Source organism: Macrobrachium rosenbergii, chromosome 6, assembly GCF_040412425.1.
Source record: "Macrobrachium rosenbergii isolate ZJJX-2024 chromosome 6, ASM4041242v1, whole genome shotgun sequence".
NCBI lineage: Eukaryota > Metazoa > Arthropoda > Malacostraca > Decapoda > Palaemonidae > Macrobrachium > Macrobrachium rosenbergii.
Genome location: NC_089746.1, coordinates 20,619,944 through 20,637,760, shown reverse-complemented (window position 1 = coordinate 20,637,760; position 17,817 = coordinate 20,619,944). Strand labels below are relative to the sequence as shown.

Sequence of the window (17,817 nt, the reverse complement as noted above, 5' to 3'; positions counted from 1 at the left end):
TCTTTATGGTACAGGGTGATTTTATTTACATTCTAGCTATAGATTCATGTATTAATAGCTTTTAAATAAAAATGGGGTAATTTCTTGGAGTCTTGGTGGCATTTCATGACTATATTTTTTGTCTCTGAAGATATTTTCCATGACTCTTCTTCTGGTGGTTATTGCTTTATGTACATAGACAGGTACAGTATACCATTGCATCTGTAGCCGTTAGTGATGCCTCACTGCCTTTTGTCTTCATTCTTGAATAGGGAACTGTCATTGCACAAAATGCTCCCTGCCTGTTTGGGTACAGCAGTCTTTGTTTACTGTTCTTGAACACAGTGAACACATCAGTGTTGAGCTCTCATCTTCTCGCTAATCCCCGAGACACAAGTGCTTAAATAGGCATGTATGATGTGATTGCTTATTGCCCTAGATTCTTGTAATGAATTTCAGGGATAATTTTCCAACACAGTTTATTTGTGAATTATGCCTGTTGATATATTTGTGGACGCTTGTGGTTTGCGTTTGACGCCCAAAGTATGGTTTGTCCGTGCGAGTTAAGTCACTTTAGGTTGCATTTCAGGCACGAGGAGAGAGTTTATTTTTCTTTGTGACTTCAGTCTTGTGTAGCGAGGATTTTTACTTGCTTTATTTCACTGACGTCAACCATTGTAAGAAACATGGACGTTGAAGTATTACTTGTACTACTTGGAGTATTTTGGAAGTAATTTTCTGTCGTTAGTACGAGACTTTTTGAGGAACATTGTGCGTGTTATTGTTGACTTAAATAAATATATATATATATATATATATATATATATATATATATATATATATATATATATATATATATATATATATATATATCTACGTTTTTTCAACTACTCGTGTTCATTTTCTTGGAACAGAATGTTGTAAATATTGTTTTTGCGACTTAAACTCAATTATAGTTTGTCTAAATCTTGTGGAATACAAAGTTTTTTTGGCATACTACTTAAAATGACTATTATAAGTTGCCGTGCATTCTTACTCATTAATATTTTCTCTGTGAAAAGTTACGTGTACTTGTTACAACGTAAACGCGTCTCATAATAACGAATTTAAGGTACGCTCTTAGCTTTATTGATGATGATAATAATAATAATAATAATAATAATGATAATAATAATAACTTTATTGATTGTACTAAGTTCATTTTATTTATCGAAAGCATTTAGAAACAATCGTGTTCTGACGTCTTACAAGTATTGCCTGATGGATTTTGAAATTGGACATTATAGAACCATCTGTAGATTTTGTCCTCTTGCAAGGTCCAATTTTTGTAGTTATTTGACTTGCATGATACATTGCATCTTGCGTATTTGTTACTGAAGACTTCATGCTTTTATAGCATCTTTTACATGAATATGTACACAGTCCAATTGTAGGTTCGTATGATGTATCTTTGTAAATGCTGTTTTATAAATGCCGTGGCATCTGTGTAAATCTGGTAAACGCAAATTCGTCAAGGGTCCGGTTATCAGTTTAGTTTATGGAAAGGCTCCTTCTCCTTGCCAATAGATGGCACAGGTATCCGGCGTATTTATCTTCCTTCGGAGAATTGGTTACGTCTGGAGAGATAATTCAAGCGATTGGGAGGCCAGCAGCATCAAAGCCACGAAAGGGGTTGTGCGCGGGATTACGTAGGTCGGGCTGATTAAGAGGAGGTAGAGGTGGGTTGTTTGGGGTTGGGGCCCCTGTTAGGGTTAGGAAAGGTGCGCACCGTTTTGTCAAGTGGGTCAGGAGACGTCCTTTTTTTTTTTTTTTTTTTTTTATCCGTCTCCTCTTCCCCCGTTTGTTTTTCTTCGTATACTCCATCTTTGAGGAAAAACAAAGATTTTTTTTGTATCAGTATGTTAGTAGTCCCTTCGTTCGTTGATAGTCTTTTGAGTGATATGCTAGTGTATATATGTGACTGTCTTCGAATCTGATACTAATGATAATTTGATATTAATAAATATAATTTAGTTCTATTGGTAATAAATATTCGTTAATTTTACAAACATACCTTATTTATTCAGTAGTTTTGTTAGCCGCGATAGCTTTTATATTTATCCTTTATGTATTCACTCGGTGGAGATAATTATAACATTTTCAGTAATCAATCACTGCAAAATCTCGCATCTCTTTGGACCTGGTCAAGAGTAAAGTCAGACTTACTGAAAAATGCGTTCCTTCGCATGTGTGTGAGAAAAGTGATGTAGAAGGTGTGTGTGAATTCAGACGAAGGAAGTTCACAGATTGACAGTTAAATAGGAAATGAATGTGTGAGAGGTTTAGGGAAGAAAAGAACCCCCTCATAATCCTTGGTCACAGTTACACAGTAGTGTCCAGTGAAGAGAACTACTTTATTTCATGTAGCTTAGTAATGCGTCTTGTAATTGTAAGGTTACTAATTATGCGTTTCAGCTTTTCCCAACCATTTATACTTGTCTTAGTTAATTCATTTCATATGGGGTGGAAAAACGTTTTTTCAGATTTTTCTGCTTAATTTTGTAAATCATAAGTCATGGTAGTGTATATATATTTTATACATATATAAATATATACATATATATGTGTGTAAAATCATGTATATATATATACGTACATACGTACAAACGCGCGCACGCATGCATACGTAAACATGAATATTATACGATTAAAAATTTCAGCTATCATTTATCTTGAAAAAGGCCTTATCTACGCTCATCTAGTCAGACTTTGAGCCACCAAATTCATGATGCCACCCATGTTATTTAAGTGCGCATATTGCGTGCGGTATATTTTAGTCGTTTTTCATAAGCTTTCCATTAAACTGCTGATCCTTTTTTTTTTTTTTTTTTTTTTTTTTTTTTTTTTTTTGAAAGTGACAGCATGGCAGCATAATGCTGCTCGTGATGACGAGAGTTTGGGGTGAATAATAATGCAGGAAGGGAAATCGTTCCATCATCATTGTTGGCCTTTTGTATGACAACTATTCGGCGAGGACGGGACTGCCTCCTACGATTATTCTTGGGGGGCTAGAAATGGGCTTTAGGCCGGTGGTTCCGTTGGTGTTGAACATGTAAAAGAACATGCCCTCTTATCAGCCGCGGGTAACGGTTATTACTAAGATCACTCGAGTTCTGTTAGCCTGTTCCCTATGCATTATATCACAATTCAGAGACCTAATGAAGTTTTTGTTGCGTTTTCCTAAAAATGAGAATTTGACGAGATAGGTTTTAGTTTGGTAGGTTTATTTATAGATGCATTTTTAAACTTGGGGGTTTTAATGTTTTTGTGTAATGTTATATAAATAATTGCCTATAGAAACTAAGGTTTAGATGTATTGGCTAGGGAAGAATAAGATTAATGTACTTAATAATATAAACAAAAGAGGAAACGGGAAAATCTTTTCCAAACTTTTAAAACTGGTAGAAACAAGGGAAGATGTAGGTTAGAAATTATGTCGGATAAATTTTTAATTTTTTATTGTATAAAATCTGTGTTAGTCTTAATATAATCCGAGTTATTCTCAATATAGTGTGAATGTAGATACACATAAATATTGTGTCAGTTGGCCTTGTCAGCGGAAATTGAAACAAGACAAATACTTGAAACTATTTTCGACTTTTAAATTCATACCATATATTCATTTTAACAAGTGTTTTATAGTGGGGTTCTTAAGTAAGTGACAGAAGTAATGTCCCTTTAAAACTCTTAAAATTAGCTTATTGGTTTTTTGGCGCTGCGTCATGGCTATGAATATGGAAGAGCATGTGCTCTCTCTCTCTCTCTCTCTCTCTCTCTCATAGGAGCTGAATAAACAAGTCTTGTTCCTCCACCAAGAAGTAAACAAGAATTGCCAGAGTGAGTAATGTGGATTTTCAAGGCTTCACTCTCGTTTAAATTTAGAACATCATTGACATCATCTTTCTTTATGGCCTCTAAAATATAGAGAGTATTTACTTTTTATTTGACCTTCGTCATATATATATATATATATATATATATATATATATATATATATATATATATATATATATATATATATATATATATATATATATATATATATATATATATATATATATATATATATATATATATATATATATATATATATATATATATATATATATATATAGATAGTGTGGAGATAGAGAGATTATATACATACATAATGCATACTTTTCCCCAAAGATGGAAGTGGCGCCGGAAGGTTTTCTCGTTTTATAGTTTTCGGGAAGTCTTTTTGGGATGAGGTGGCTAGCCCACACCCCACCCCCACAGATATTCAGGGGCTTATCAGCAGACTATCTTGCCATTCTTGGTGGTAACCCACCCAATGTAATGATCGCACCCAACGTTGATGGATTTCGCCGATCAAACGACCAGTATCTGTTTTCTCCCTTAGGAATTGTTTTGTAGGGTGATGGACCCCGTAGGGGGTTAGTGCCGTCAGTGCACCGCGTGTAGTAGGCGTGACTAAAGGTTCTTTGCAGCGTCCCTTCGGCCCCTAGCTGCAACCTCTCATTGCTTTTACTGTACATTCATTCATATTACCTTTTTTCAGTCTTGCTATCCACCCTCTCCTAACAGTTATTTCATAGAGCAACTGCGAGGTTTTCCTCGTGTTACACCTTTCAAACCTACCTACTCTCAATTGACTTTCCAGCGCTGAATGGCTTCATAGGTCCCAGTGGTTGGCCTTTGGCCTAAACTCTGTATTCCATTCCTATAGGGTGATGATTTTAGTTTACTGCAAATCTTTTAGGAATGAAGATGGGATCCCCATGTACTTTTAGCTCTAAGGTTGCGACTTGCCACAGTTGACATGCTACCAGATACATAAAAGGTCCACAGAGGCAAAATGAGATTTAACGACGAAATATGCTTAAGTGTATGTGTTTGTATGTGTCAGTTAGGTAGGTAGTTAGGCAAGACCTTTTCTATAATGGTTTTGAAATCATTTGGATGATCTGAGATACGGAAATAGGATAGTTTTATCAATAAATAAATAAGTGAATAAGTTACTGGAATCTTTCTTCAATTGTCTTTTTCACTGAAACTAGCAATTGTGAAGGTGTAGCTTGCCGACCCAGTTTTCGAACCTCACTGGTTTTAGGCCTAATCTGGGTGCCAGCTTGCTGGTAAACCAGGATAGACGACTTTTGTAACTGAAGGCTTAATTGAGACCCAGGTTAGAAAGAAATTTGAATTAGGCTAGGCCTAGAGGTACATGAACCCAAGTTTTTAGGACCTACGTAATGCGGTCAGGGCAATGGCCGGACCTATCCGGTAGGCTTTTGTCTTTGAGTCACATACGCTGGAATACTCCATTTATAAAGGTATGGTTCGTATACCTAGGCAAATTACAAGTTACTGTAAAATTTAGTTTATTTTCAGTTTGAAACGTCGCAGTTGTTGATATCCCTCTCGTGAGTGATCTTAATTCCGAGAAGATCCTCTCGTTGAGAGCCGAATAGTTTAAACTTTCTGAGTTTCTCGTGGTATCACAATTTTTATCTGGTAGGCAGTGAAGTGTTTGCCGAATAAGGAACAATTCTTCAGAAAGGCGGATTTGTCCCACCTCAGCACTTATATTTATATATACTGATATGTATATATATATATATGATATATATATGAGAGAGAGAGAATCTTGTACGGTGAACATATACTGTCAGTGTTTGTATTTGAAACAGTACCACGTTTCCGAAGAAAAACTTAGGTTTTATTATATAGATGATATTGTAGAGAATTCTCTCTCTCTCTCTCTCTCTCTCTCTCTCTCTCTCCTTAGAGGAGACAACTTTAAACCCCCTTCGGATTGACCCTGAGGGCGTACATTGCCCAACACCGGATAGTAATATTTTTAGTGGAAGTATTTAAAATCCTTTTTATCTTTATGAGTATTTAACTTAGTTTCAATGTCAGAACGGGTGTTTTTCTACCTCATGCCCAGAGAGAGAGAGAGAGAGAGAGAGAGAGAGAGGAAAACAAGTACTGTGTCATGACTCCTTCAAAACTAATGGATGGGTACAGTACGAAAAGGTACAAGAAATGTACCAGACTTGGTAGGTCATGATCCATTTTGAGGCGAGCCATTTCATATTGCCTTGCCTTGTGACCGGCGCTGTGAACGTCTAGTGACTGTCCCGGTTCAGTTTTTGATATGTGGCAATGTTCCCGATTCAATGATTCTCTCTCTCTCTCTCTCTCTCTCTCTCTTGCTTGCTCCCTCCATTTTTCGAAATCACCCGCCCACCTGGGCCGCCCACAAATTAGCTAACCTTGTTTTCCAGGTGCCAAGGTTATGATTACACAATGTGGGTTGCCAGCTAAGGGGTAAAAAGGGTGGAAGAAAATAGAGAGAGAGAGGGGGGGGTGCGAGAAGGGTAAAAAGGGTCCCTTGAGTGAAAGCCAACTCTGATCTTCGCCAAGAAGTTGATTACTTTGACTTTATATCAGATGAAGATGTATGGGACTGGGTGGGGCCCATATGGGGTTGGACCTGGAGGGTATAGGAGAGGGGAGCCTTTTTATGTTGGTTTTGACCTAAATATATTGATTTTGTCAGACTAATTGCAATCATTACTTGACATTCCATGCATAAGAAAGAGAACGAATAATTGACGTTTGTGAGAGTTTTTTTATAGGTACTGTAGGTGCTGCGATGTCTTGATTTTTATTTTTTGTGTCCTGAACTTTTTTTTTTTTTTGAGTGTCCTTAAGTTTTTTTTTGTAATGTCCTGAAGTTTAATGGCTTGGAGTGTTTGTTTTTAATATTTTTTCGGCGTTTCTGATACAAACGTGTAATAAACGTTTATTACACAAAGCTCTCTCTCTCTCTCTCTCTCTCTCTCATTGTGAAACAATTTGAAAGTTTATGCAGGTTGAGAGAAGGCCCTGTCTTTAGTGTTTAAAGGCGTAGAAATTAATTACTATTTTTCTTATTTATTTGGTTGACCTTCTTGATTGACTGCAAACAGGTACGTTCTATGATTTTTTCTTATTTACATTACGGATTGATGCCGAAAAGTTCCTACGCAGTGTTCAGCATTGAGCTCTAGGATTGGAAAATGACAGATTACTGTCCTTATGGCACAAAGGGTCAGTTTTATAGCCAGGTGGTTTGATTTAAGTTATAACTTTAGTTTTCTTATTGTTGAATGAGCCATGGAAAGGCGAGAGAGTATAAACACACAGGTAACGACGATATTAAACAATTTTTGCATGCATTTAAAAACGTTAAGGAATCTTGTACGAATGTATAGAGATTATTTTTCTGGAATTGGTTCAACGACTGTGTTAGCTGTCAGGTTTTTTTTAGAGGTCTTGGTTTTCATGCATTTAATAAGCCTCCCTGATAAAGATATTGGAAAGAATTTAGAAAATTTCATGACTGATGCACAAACATGGTTTCAGACGCATTGCCTCAATTCGCCGTCAGCGGCACAACGCGTGGCCGTAAATAACCATGAGTGTTTATGCATACTTTACATGCTTCGGCTACTGCAGAATACATATGCGTCCACCATGGTCACCACAGTGTCCTTTTCAGTCTAACAATACGCTTGAAAAATATTTAATACTAATATATCGGCAGCCGGAGAAAAGCCGATGCTTGTGGAAAGGGTATTAAATACGCAGTAACAGTAGAAAGTGGTGGCAGAGTGATTAACTCCATTCATTTACCCTTCGGGGCTAATCTGCTCCATCAGTTGTGGAGACCTTAGCCAGCTGGCTATTTTAGTGTTGCCTAAAAAAACAGGTTAGATTTATGACAGGTCACGTATGAGGCATGTTTACGTAACTTCCGACCAAGAGCTGCCGTGCGGAGTATGGCATTTGTACTCGGCATTGCATGTTCAGCTTCGGTCATGAAAATTGAAGAGACGAGACAGGGATCTGATTTTTCTCTTGGCTATTGTTGTTTAGTTCTCTCTTTTTCCTCATGCATAAATATCTGCGTTTATCTATTGCTTGATGACATAAATTTCTATTGAAACTCTTAAATTAAATCAAATTTTGATGGCGTTTGCTTATTTCTCTTGGGATACTGCCGATTCATTTGATTATACTTTGAAATGTGGATATTTTTTGTATAGTGTCTGTGATTTGCCGCGTATTGTTTATAATACCTGATATTGACATTTAAAATTTAACTTCCTCCAATGCTCACTAAGACAGCTGTGTTCAATTTAGGCACAATATAGTGAACGAATTTGGAGTAGGGTTATTTTTTGTAAGGTTTCGGGTGGAGAGGTGAACAAATTGGTTAACGTATACCGATCATGTTAATCCATTCAATGACATTTGTACAGGAGTCTGATTACATTCGAATGCGCAATAACTACTTCTGTTCTCTGAATTTATTCCTGTATATTTCATTTTGCTTTAGACAGCATGATTCGTAACCGAAGTAATGTTGGAAAACTTTCTCTCAAACACACACACACAGTTTATATATGCGTTATTTCTGCTAATGTTCGAAATTCTCTCTCTCTCTCTCTCTCTCTCTCTCTCTCTCTCTCTCTCTCTCTCTCTCTCTCTCTCTCTCTCTCTCTCTCTCTCTCTCTCTCTCATACAGTCATGGAGTGTTATAATTGCTTAAACTTAAGTTTTTGAAATGGGCCAAGTATTTGACGTCAGACCTGCTTAAGAATGGTTTTTTTTTTTTCAAGTGCCAGGTCAAATGCCTCTTCCTGTAAGCCCTCATTTGTGTGCTGCATTCGTTATTATTGTGTTTGTCTTCGTTTAGTTGTAGATTTTGCTTCTGTTAGTTGTTGTTCTTTGTTGTTTTATTATTGTCTGTCTGTCATCTATATCTGTTGTGTCTATCTATCTATCTGTCTATCTATCTTTGTTGCTGTGTATCCTGATAATTTGTCTAGATTGTAATACTATGTTTGTGTTAAGTTTAGAATGCACTGAGATCTTTATTCTGTAGCAATTGCTGTCGATCTCTCTGTATGTCTATCTATCTATCTATCTATCTATCTACCTATCTATATCTCATTGTCATGTTTACGCTTGCTATTAGAAGTGAAGGCTTGTATATTTTTTCTGGGTTGATTACCAGGTTTGACGGAAGTAAACAAAAGATTTTTCTAATCGTTGTCTGTTCATCTGCTTACTTCCAATTATTTGGATTGCGAGGCCACCGTAGAGTGTTTGTTTGTTTGCTGGGCCTCCTATGGCTATTTATTTCCTTGTTTAATCGTGGCATTCATTAATGTATTCTTTCGTTTAGATCAGCTTATCCGAAGGACTTGAAACGGACAGTTGGAGCAGAAACTGATTTAGAGTACTAAGAAGGGGAATAGTGTATGTTGTCGTGTTTTGATATTTTTGTATTTGCTCTCTCTCTCTCTCTCTCTCTCTCTCTCTCTCTCTCTCTCTCTCTCTCTCTCTCTCTCTCTCTCTCTCTCTCTCTCAGTTCTTCAGGGTGAACTTAAAAATTAGGATCAAACTCACTCTACATTCAAGTTCAGTTAACGAGAGAGAGAGAGAGAGAGAGAGAGAGAGAGAGAGAGAGAGAGTCTTTTAACGCGGGAGAGGAACCCCCGTGACGTCATGTTGCAGGGTTATAACACCTGCCTGCCAGCCCCTATCTGTCACCCTCTCCCGGTGTACATCCCTTAGTGTTCAGGTTTCCTCCTCCCTCCTCCCTCCCTCCTCCTTCCTCCTTCCTCCTTCCTCCGTCCTCCCTCCTCCCTCCTTCCTCCGTCCTCCCTCCTCCCTGCCCCCTGCCTCCGTTTTTAAGCTTCGATCTAGATTATTCTTGGATACGTAGCGGAGGCAGCTTTTCTGTCTTCTATTCTTGGCGAGTTGTTGTGAATGTCACAGTCTTTTATGTACCTTCACAGAGTAAAAATAGATAGTGGTACCTTCTGTCTTTAAGAGTTTTGACCGGGTCATGTGCTGCATGATAAATCGATTTGTTAATTGGCCGTATTTTTTTAAATATATATATATATATATATATATATATATATATATATATATATATATATATATATATATATATATATATATATATATATATACTGTATATTTTATACATATATATATATATATATATATATATATATATATATATATATATATATATATATATATATATATATATATTATATATATATGTACATATACGTATACTGTATGTATATATATGGTTGATAATTAGTTCGTGTTTGTATTTTACGATACTGTTGATTTTAAGTACGTGCTATTTAGAGTTTTACGAAGGTATTTGTTATTAGTTCTATTATTATTATGTATTTTGAGTTACGGTAATATCTATATGTTTCAATCTTCTCCAGATCAAAGTTCATTGACAACATAAGGTAGCAATACGTCACTCATGTCTGTGTTCACTTCCCCCCCCCCCTAAAAAAATACTTTTCAAAAATTTCGTCGCTTTTCTTGAAACAGTTAATTATTGTTTATTATTTTGAGGGTAAAGAAATAAAATTCTAAAAAAATTGATTCTCGCTGCAATGTCCATTATTGTTTCAGTAGTCATAAAATATTTTCATTTTAATATTTAGGAACTGAGAATTTGTAAAAAAAATATTGCGTCTGTATTTAGAAATAGACTCCGTCATATGTAAAGAACCAGAAAAGTAAACATTTTTTCTTTCTCTATCCATTTTTTTTCTTAGGGAGACGTTTAATAATGTTTTGTTATATTGCCGCGAAATCACATAGGAAAAATAATAATATTGAATGAATTCAGTTCAGACTTGTTTTTCTTCTGATTTATTGTTGAGAGAGAGAGAGAGAGAGAGAGAGAGAGAGAGAGAGAGAGAGAGGGGATTTTGTTTGTAACAGATGTTTATTTGATGAAGTTACAAAATGTTTTACCGGGTAAACATGGCTGTAGCCAGGTTTGAGAGGTTAGAGAGTGTTATCTGTTGAAATAAACATCCCAAATTAGTTAAGAAGAAAGCTTTTTTTTTTTGCCGCCAGATTATCACGTTGTTTCTCTCTCTCTCTCTCTCTCTCTCTCTCTCTCTCTCTCTCTCTCTCTCTCTCTCTCTCTCTGTGTCTCTCAAAGCTAAATTAATTGTGATATCTTTGTTGCCACCAAATTTCCATATTTGACTCTGTGTGTGTGTGTTTTTTTAATTGTGGCAGTATTATTTTCATTACCAAATTTCTCTCTCTCTCTCTCACTCACACACACACACACACACACACACACACACACACACACACACACACACACACACACACACACACACAGCGTGATGGGTCGGATTATTTCCTTTTTTATATACAGACGATTGGCCCATCTCCCAGCTTACCATACACGTAAACAGTGGTTTTTGACGCTACCTCAGCCAGGCACTCTTGTACATAGTGAAATCACCTCTTTGTTTATTATTGAGAGAGAGAGAGAGATATTGTAAATAATGGAATATATTTTATGTTTTCTGGATAATCAAGGGTTGCTATATTTTACTGATAATTGTTCGATCAAAATGTTGATGTTATTGGAGAAGTTTTTTTTTCCTGACGTAAGCGGATACCCCCCCCCTCCTCCCCAAGTTGTGCTGAATTGGTTCTTGTAAGAGAGTGCCATAGAGGGTCAAACAAGGAAGGAAAACGAAAAATATGAAGTTTAAAGGTTTTAGGTCTAGCCTGAAATTTTTTTTTATAATCGAGGTCACTACGATGGCTTGCTCCATATGAATAAGTTCACATTTAGAACACAATTATGATTCGTAAATGTTAATTTAGAACACAGTTATGATTTGTAAATGTTCATTGTTCACAGTTACATAATGGTACCAATCTTTAAATATTAATGTATTTTCCACCTTTTCTCTTTTACGTTTTATGATAATTATGGCTCACCGTCTCCTCACTTGAGTCTCCATTTAGCCTCACCTTTTCTCCGAACCTAACACCAAATGACATGATAAATTCTACCCAGAGCAGTCTGTATTTTCCCCATTCTGCCTCCTCGCCCTGTCTGTGGTCGTCTTGAACCACTTTTTTTGTAAATGATATCTGCATCTGGGGATTTCTTGCTCAGGCTTTCCCCCTAGTTTTTAGAGGGAAATGAGTCATTGGTCTTTTCTTTCACCCATACAAAGAACTTGGCAACTAAGTTTTATTATTATAGGATGGCGTTGGCAGAGTCGTTTGATGGCTTGAAGAACAGAAAGAGGATGGATGGGTCTTTTTCCCGATTTTGTATTTACTTAACCTATTTTTCAGCTGACATAATTAAAGACAAGAAATAGTAGTGGGGGTTGTTGCGCATCCGCTGTTGTCATCTTTTTTCATCTGTATAAAATCTGGATGGTTATATTGTAATTTCTCTTTGATATCTGAATTTTAAATCATCGACATTTGTTTGCACGGAATCACGTACGTATATCCATTTTCATGTGGCCTTTTTATGACAAGAATAATTATCTATGCGGGTGATAGCTTCCTCAGGTGTGATGTATATTCTCGCTTTAAATTTAGGTGATGCTGTGAGTGGGAATGAAATAGATCCATATTCATTTGTTTTATCGTAATTGCATGTTTACACTAGTTAAGTTTGAAACCTTACAGATTGGAACGGAACTTCATTCATAATTACGGGTGTGTGTTTGTGTGTAATTTCTCTCTAGGGATGTGCTATTACCGACATTTGAATACAAACATTTACTCTGAATCAAAACGAGACCAAGATTTTGTTCACATCTTTCGTCATTTGAAAGATATTAATTGTAGTGGGTTTCCAAATAAGTAAGTACGTTTAAATTTCGGAATTTCATGATTGTGACGTTATCTCATTTAAATAAGTTTTTCAGGAATACCAAAAATTGGTTAATGGAATTAACATTTTCCTATTATTGATCTAATGGTTGCGTTCTCTCTCGTGTCTGTCAACTAAGTGAAATTCTCTCTCTCTCTCTCTCTCTCTCTCTCTCTCTCTCTCTCTCTCTCTCTCTCTCTCTCTCAAAAACGATTTGCTGGTTACTGTTCTCTGCGAGAATCGACTTGCTCCATTATAGTAGTGTGGCGGTAGTGGTCGGTTTATGCGGGATTGGCTAGGGTCGGGTATTCGGCTAAAGTGCAGAGAGATGTTCAGATGCAGAGATGTGTGTTCACTCGCAAAACATGACACCTATCACTCGAATCGCTCCTTGGTGTAGTTGAATTCATAGTGTGTTATGTTGTATTGGTGTTGAGGTGGCTGGCATTTTTTTCTTTCATCTTGGCTAAAAATACCTTCTTATAAGTGGTTAATTCATGGTGTCTTAGTTTGTCTATACAAGTAATCTCTCTCTCTCTCTCTCTCTCTCTCTCTCTCTCTCTCTCTCTCTCTCTCTCTCTCTTTTTCAGTGTATCTCTTTATATATATATATTTATATATATATATATATATATATATATACATATATACATATATACATATATACATATATATATATATATACATATATATATATATATATATATATATATATATATATATATATATATATATATATATATATATATATATATATATATATATATATATATATATATATATATATATATATACATATACATACATACATACATACTGTGTGTGTGTGTGCGCGTGCTTTTAGAGGAGAGGGAACGAGACTACATTTTGAAGTAAACAGGAAAGGAAAAAGCGTGGCCAGTGTTAATTATTCAACATCCAGAGCAGTGTGCCAGATAAGAAGGAAGTTCTTTTTCTTATTTGGTTTTATCTGTGTATTTTGTGTGTGTACTTTTATAGGCTTCCGTGTCCATGTGCCAAGTTGAACATGCAATACGTGGACGGAGGGAGTCCCTTCCGGGGTGATTGTATTGTTATTCGACTCTCTCTCTCTCTCTCTCTCTCTCTCTCTCTCTCTCTCTCTCTCTCTCTCTCTCTCTCTCTCTCTCTCTACATACAAACACCTATGCATGCATATAGAGAGAGTATGCAATTAGAAAGTTTTTCGTTCTATCCTCCAACGAAAAGAATTCAGGTGCGTCGGTCTTATTTTCTATTCCCTCATATTTATTCATAACCTTTATATATAACTTGTCTCTCTCTACAGGCTGATTCGCCTTCGGAACCCTCGTGGGTTTAGAGTGTGGTGACTTTAAGATTATCTTAAGATTTAAAGAAAGAAAAGTTCTCCGAGTAAGCGTTATCACGTGACGTGGTATATTGAATATTTCCTCTTTCTCAGTCGTAGCCCGGCGTCTTTCATTGCTAATTGGTCATCTGTTCTTCCCTTTGACGTCGACTACCACATTCAGGCCGACATCTATTTTATCCTGTATATTTGAACCTAATTAAAAGTGGCTTGGCTCTCTCTCTCTCTCTCTCTCTCTCTCTCTCTCTCTCTCTCTCTTCTCTCATTTTTTTTTTTCATGCAGGTCTTGAATTCGTAGAATCTTGTCGTATATAATCATGCTGGTGTTGGTCGAAATTTATTCCGCGCCTTTTATTTAATTCTGACCTACTTTTCTTGTCAGTTATGTTTTCTCCTTGTTTTACGTTGTAAAATTTCTCTCTCTCTCTCTCTCTCTCTCTCTCTCTCTCTCTCTCTCTCTCTCTCTCTCGTCCGTATTGGTTGTATATAATGGTTATATAATGTTTTGTTCAAGAATAGCTCTCATCGGCCACTGCAGACGTTTCTTTTTTGTAATTGATTTAATAAGTGGCACAAAGTATTGCCTCTAAAACCTTACACACTGTCACCAAGCCCACACTTGAAGGCTTTTTTTGTATCATTGTACCTTTAAGAACTTTGTCTTGGTACTCTTTTATTAACAGATTCCGCAATGGTTACGTAGGTGAAATGTACTCTTAAGCCGTTGTATGCCTCAAAGTGATTTGGTCCAAAAGAAAAAAGGGATAAGATTTTACATTTATTTTATATATATATATATATATATATATATATATATATATATATATATATATATATATATATATATATATATAGAAATTGCATAAGAAAATATGTCCAAATAGCATATACATACATAAATATATACACATATGTGTGTGTGTGTGTGTGTGTGTATGTGTGTTTCAGGAGGTGAATGTATGGTTGTGTGCTTGTTTTAATTTTGCCAAGGGTTTTATTCATTAGGTGAGCAGACTTTTTACGTGTTAGTTTTACAGTCTGCGTTTCTGTCATGAGCAAGCATGATGGTAACAAATTTTCAGTTGTATGTAATTCGAAGTACGAAAGGTGTTGACAGTGTATCGCCTGTAGTTTGGATTTCCGACGAACAAATGCCATATCGTGCCATGAAAGCCCCGAGGATTTGTGCGTTTTCTGTTTGGTTTTGTTTTGTTTGTATCTTAGCCGTAAAGTGTGTAAAACTTTAACGTTTTGATATATTAAGTAAATTTTGTAACCTGGATTTTGTGCTTAATTAATTACTTAGAGTTACCAAAGGCTTGTAAATGTACAGTACAAAATATTTCGCCGAGGTTCAAGAGAGTTTAATGCTAAAGCATGGACTCTGTTCTTTGAACCTTCAACCTCCATTTTACGGAAGAACTGATGAGAATCCATGCCCCAGTGAACGAATATTATCTCTCTCTCTCTCTCTCTCTCTCTCTCTCTCTCCTTGCAACCTGTATTTATAATTAGAGACATGGTTTGCGCCTAATTCCGACCGTGTGAATTTCGAACGAGAGTAAAGCGGAGATTGTTGTTCTTCCATTGTTGTGGTGTGGAAAGCATGTTGTGTTGGGGAGTGTATTGTTGTGGCTTAAGGTAGGACGTAATGATTTAGGGGTTGCGGGAAACAATACATCTGATACGTGATTTTTTTCCACGTGATTTTCCCCTTTGTTCTTTTGTGTTTGACCTTCGTTTGTCAGGCAGCCAAATTTCTCTCTCCCTCTCCCTTTCCTTATCTCGCTGTTTTACAAGTCTCCTATTTTGTTAGATGTAGAAACTGATATTTTTTGCTTGTTTGCTCTGACAGGCTTTTATTAACACTGGAATAGTTTGTTTTCCTCAACCATAAACTTTAGTCCCTTTTTAGTATGTATGATGATTATTATTATTATTATTATTATTTTTTATTATTATTTTTATTATTACTACTACTACTACTACTACTACTACTACTACTACAAGAGGGTTAACTACTACTACTACTACTACTACTACAAGAGGGTTAAGTATATGATATTTTTATAGCTCTTCCTTTTCCTCGTGTTATATTTTCAGGGATATCTGTCGTTCATTCTTAAGGCTAGGTTATGTTTTCCATTAATGCTTGAAATCACATTCAGCTCAAATGGACACTTTTCCTATTTTGTTTATCCATTTAAATATTACTGTGGTCGATAGGAATTTATTGTTTTATTGTGACTTGATCATTAAGTTGCATTAACACGGAATTTGGTAATGTGTAAAGATGTATAAATTCTGTACATATTTTCTTGATTAGATTTGCATGGCTTTATGAATATGATTAAAAGTGTACATATTTTTTGCATATTTTCAACAAGTTTACAAATATTACCCGTAATTCTTGGAGAATAAATATTAAATGTTCCTGTGCAAAACATATTGCAGCTTACACTTATAACCAGTAAAGCTTTGAAATAGCATGTACAAATTTTGTGCGCTCTGATACAGCTAACATGTATTTACAACAATGTATTTTTCTTACAGGTAAGTACCATCCCTGGTGACCGCGCTCGAGAGGTAACGTACAGCTTCAACTACATTTCAGTATTGTATTTGGCGTTGACGTGAACCCTCACCTAGCTTCACTCTGTAAATTACTCTTTTTTTTATCGTGGTATTTAAAAAATTGCCCATTTTTCCTTGCAGTAAAATTTTTTTTTTTGCAGTTAAAAGTTACAGTGTTTCCGTTGCTGGTTATAATTGCTTGGTTTTCATCGTCGCCAACTAAATATTGCAGATTTTTCATCTTCTCACAAAAGATCACTATTTTTTTTTCTCCACGCAGTAAAAGTGACTTTTCCTTTCCGTTAGTCTCTATTCATCACTAAGTTGTTAAACCTGTCTAATGAATTTTTTCCTGTCGCTTATTCTTTTAAATATTCAGCTACTGCCTTTGCTTTTTGCTTAACCCTTTTTTTTTATCTCGAAATCCAAAGAGTTCTTGGAATTAAAATTATTGATGTAATTTTAATTTTCAAACTCGGAAGTTTGGGTGTTCGAAAACTGATACTATTCTGTATTTTGGGTTCTATTGTATAGCCGCAACATATTGGTATTATAACATATTGGTATTATATATATATATATATATATATATATATATATATATATATATATATATATATATATATATATATATATATATATTTTATGTATGCTACTGTATGAAAGTGTCTATATTTTTGGAGCATGTTTAGTTGAATTTGATATAAAATATCAAAGTCGATTTAGAAAAAAAATGTTGCGAAGTCAGCAATTTATCAGTGACTGCTGGTGATATTAAATTTACTCAGAACGTCACTCGTATGAGGAGTTGCATTCTCTTCGAACGCTGCAGGGCATTTTGAAGTGGTCATACAATTAATTTTCCTATTAACTGTCCTTAAACAACCGTCCGTTCGAACTTCGTGAGAAAACGGTGATAGTTTAGTTGTCTTATGAATAAAAGTAAAACGTACAGAGACACTCACAGTGGCTGTCACTAAGCGGAAGAGTAGCCTACTGTCTGATTGATTGGTTGATATAGACGTCATCTAACCTGGCGGCGCAGAAAAAAGAGAAAATAAAAAATAAAATTAAAAAAGATTAAACAAAAAAACCTTCTGGTCCATGAAATACGTAAAATGGAGCTGCACTACAGTAGGAA

At 35.6% G+C, this 17,817-nt stretch overlaps 1 protein-coding gene across 38 annotated transcripts in view; it reads left to right on the top strand.

The window, feature by feature from the left end:
- Positions 1 to 17,817, top strand: part of Mbs (Myosin binding subunit) — a 235,886-nt gene that overhangs the window by 185,830 nt on the left and 32,239 nt on the right. Inside the window, exon 18 of one of the 38 annotated variants that reach the window (XM_067105102.1) lies at positions 16,656 to 16,688. The exons of the other annotated variants lie outside the window; for them this stretch is intronic. Within the exon in view, the coding sequence (XP_066961203.1) occupies positions 16,656 to 16,688 (33 nt within the window). The remainder of the gene's footprint in view (positions 1 to 16,655; positions 16,689 to 17,817) is intronic. 38 annotated transcript variants of the gene reach the window in all.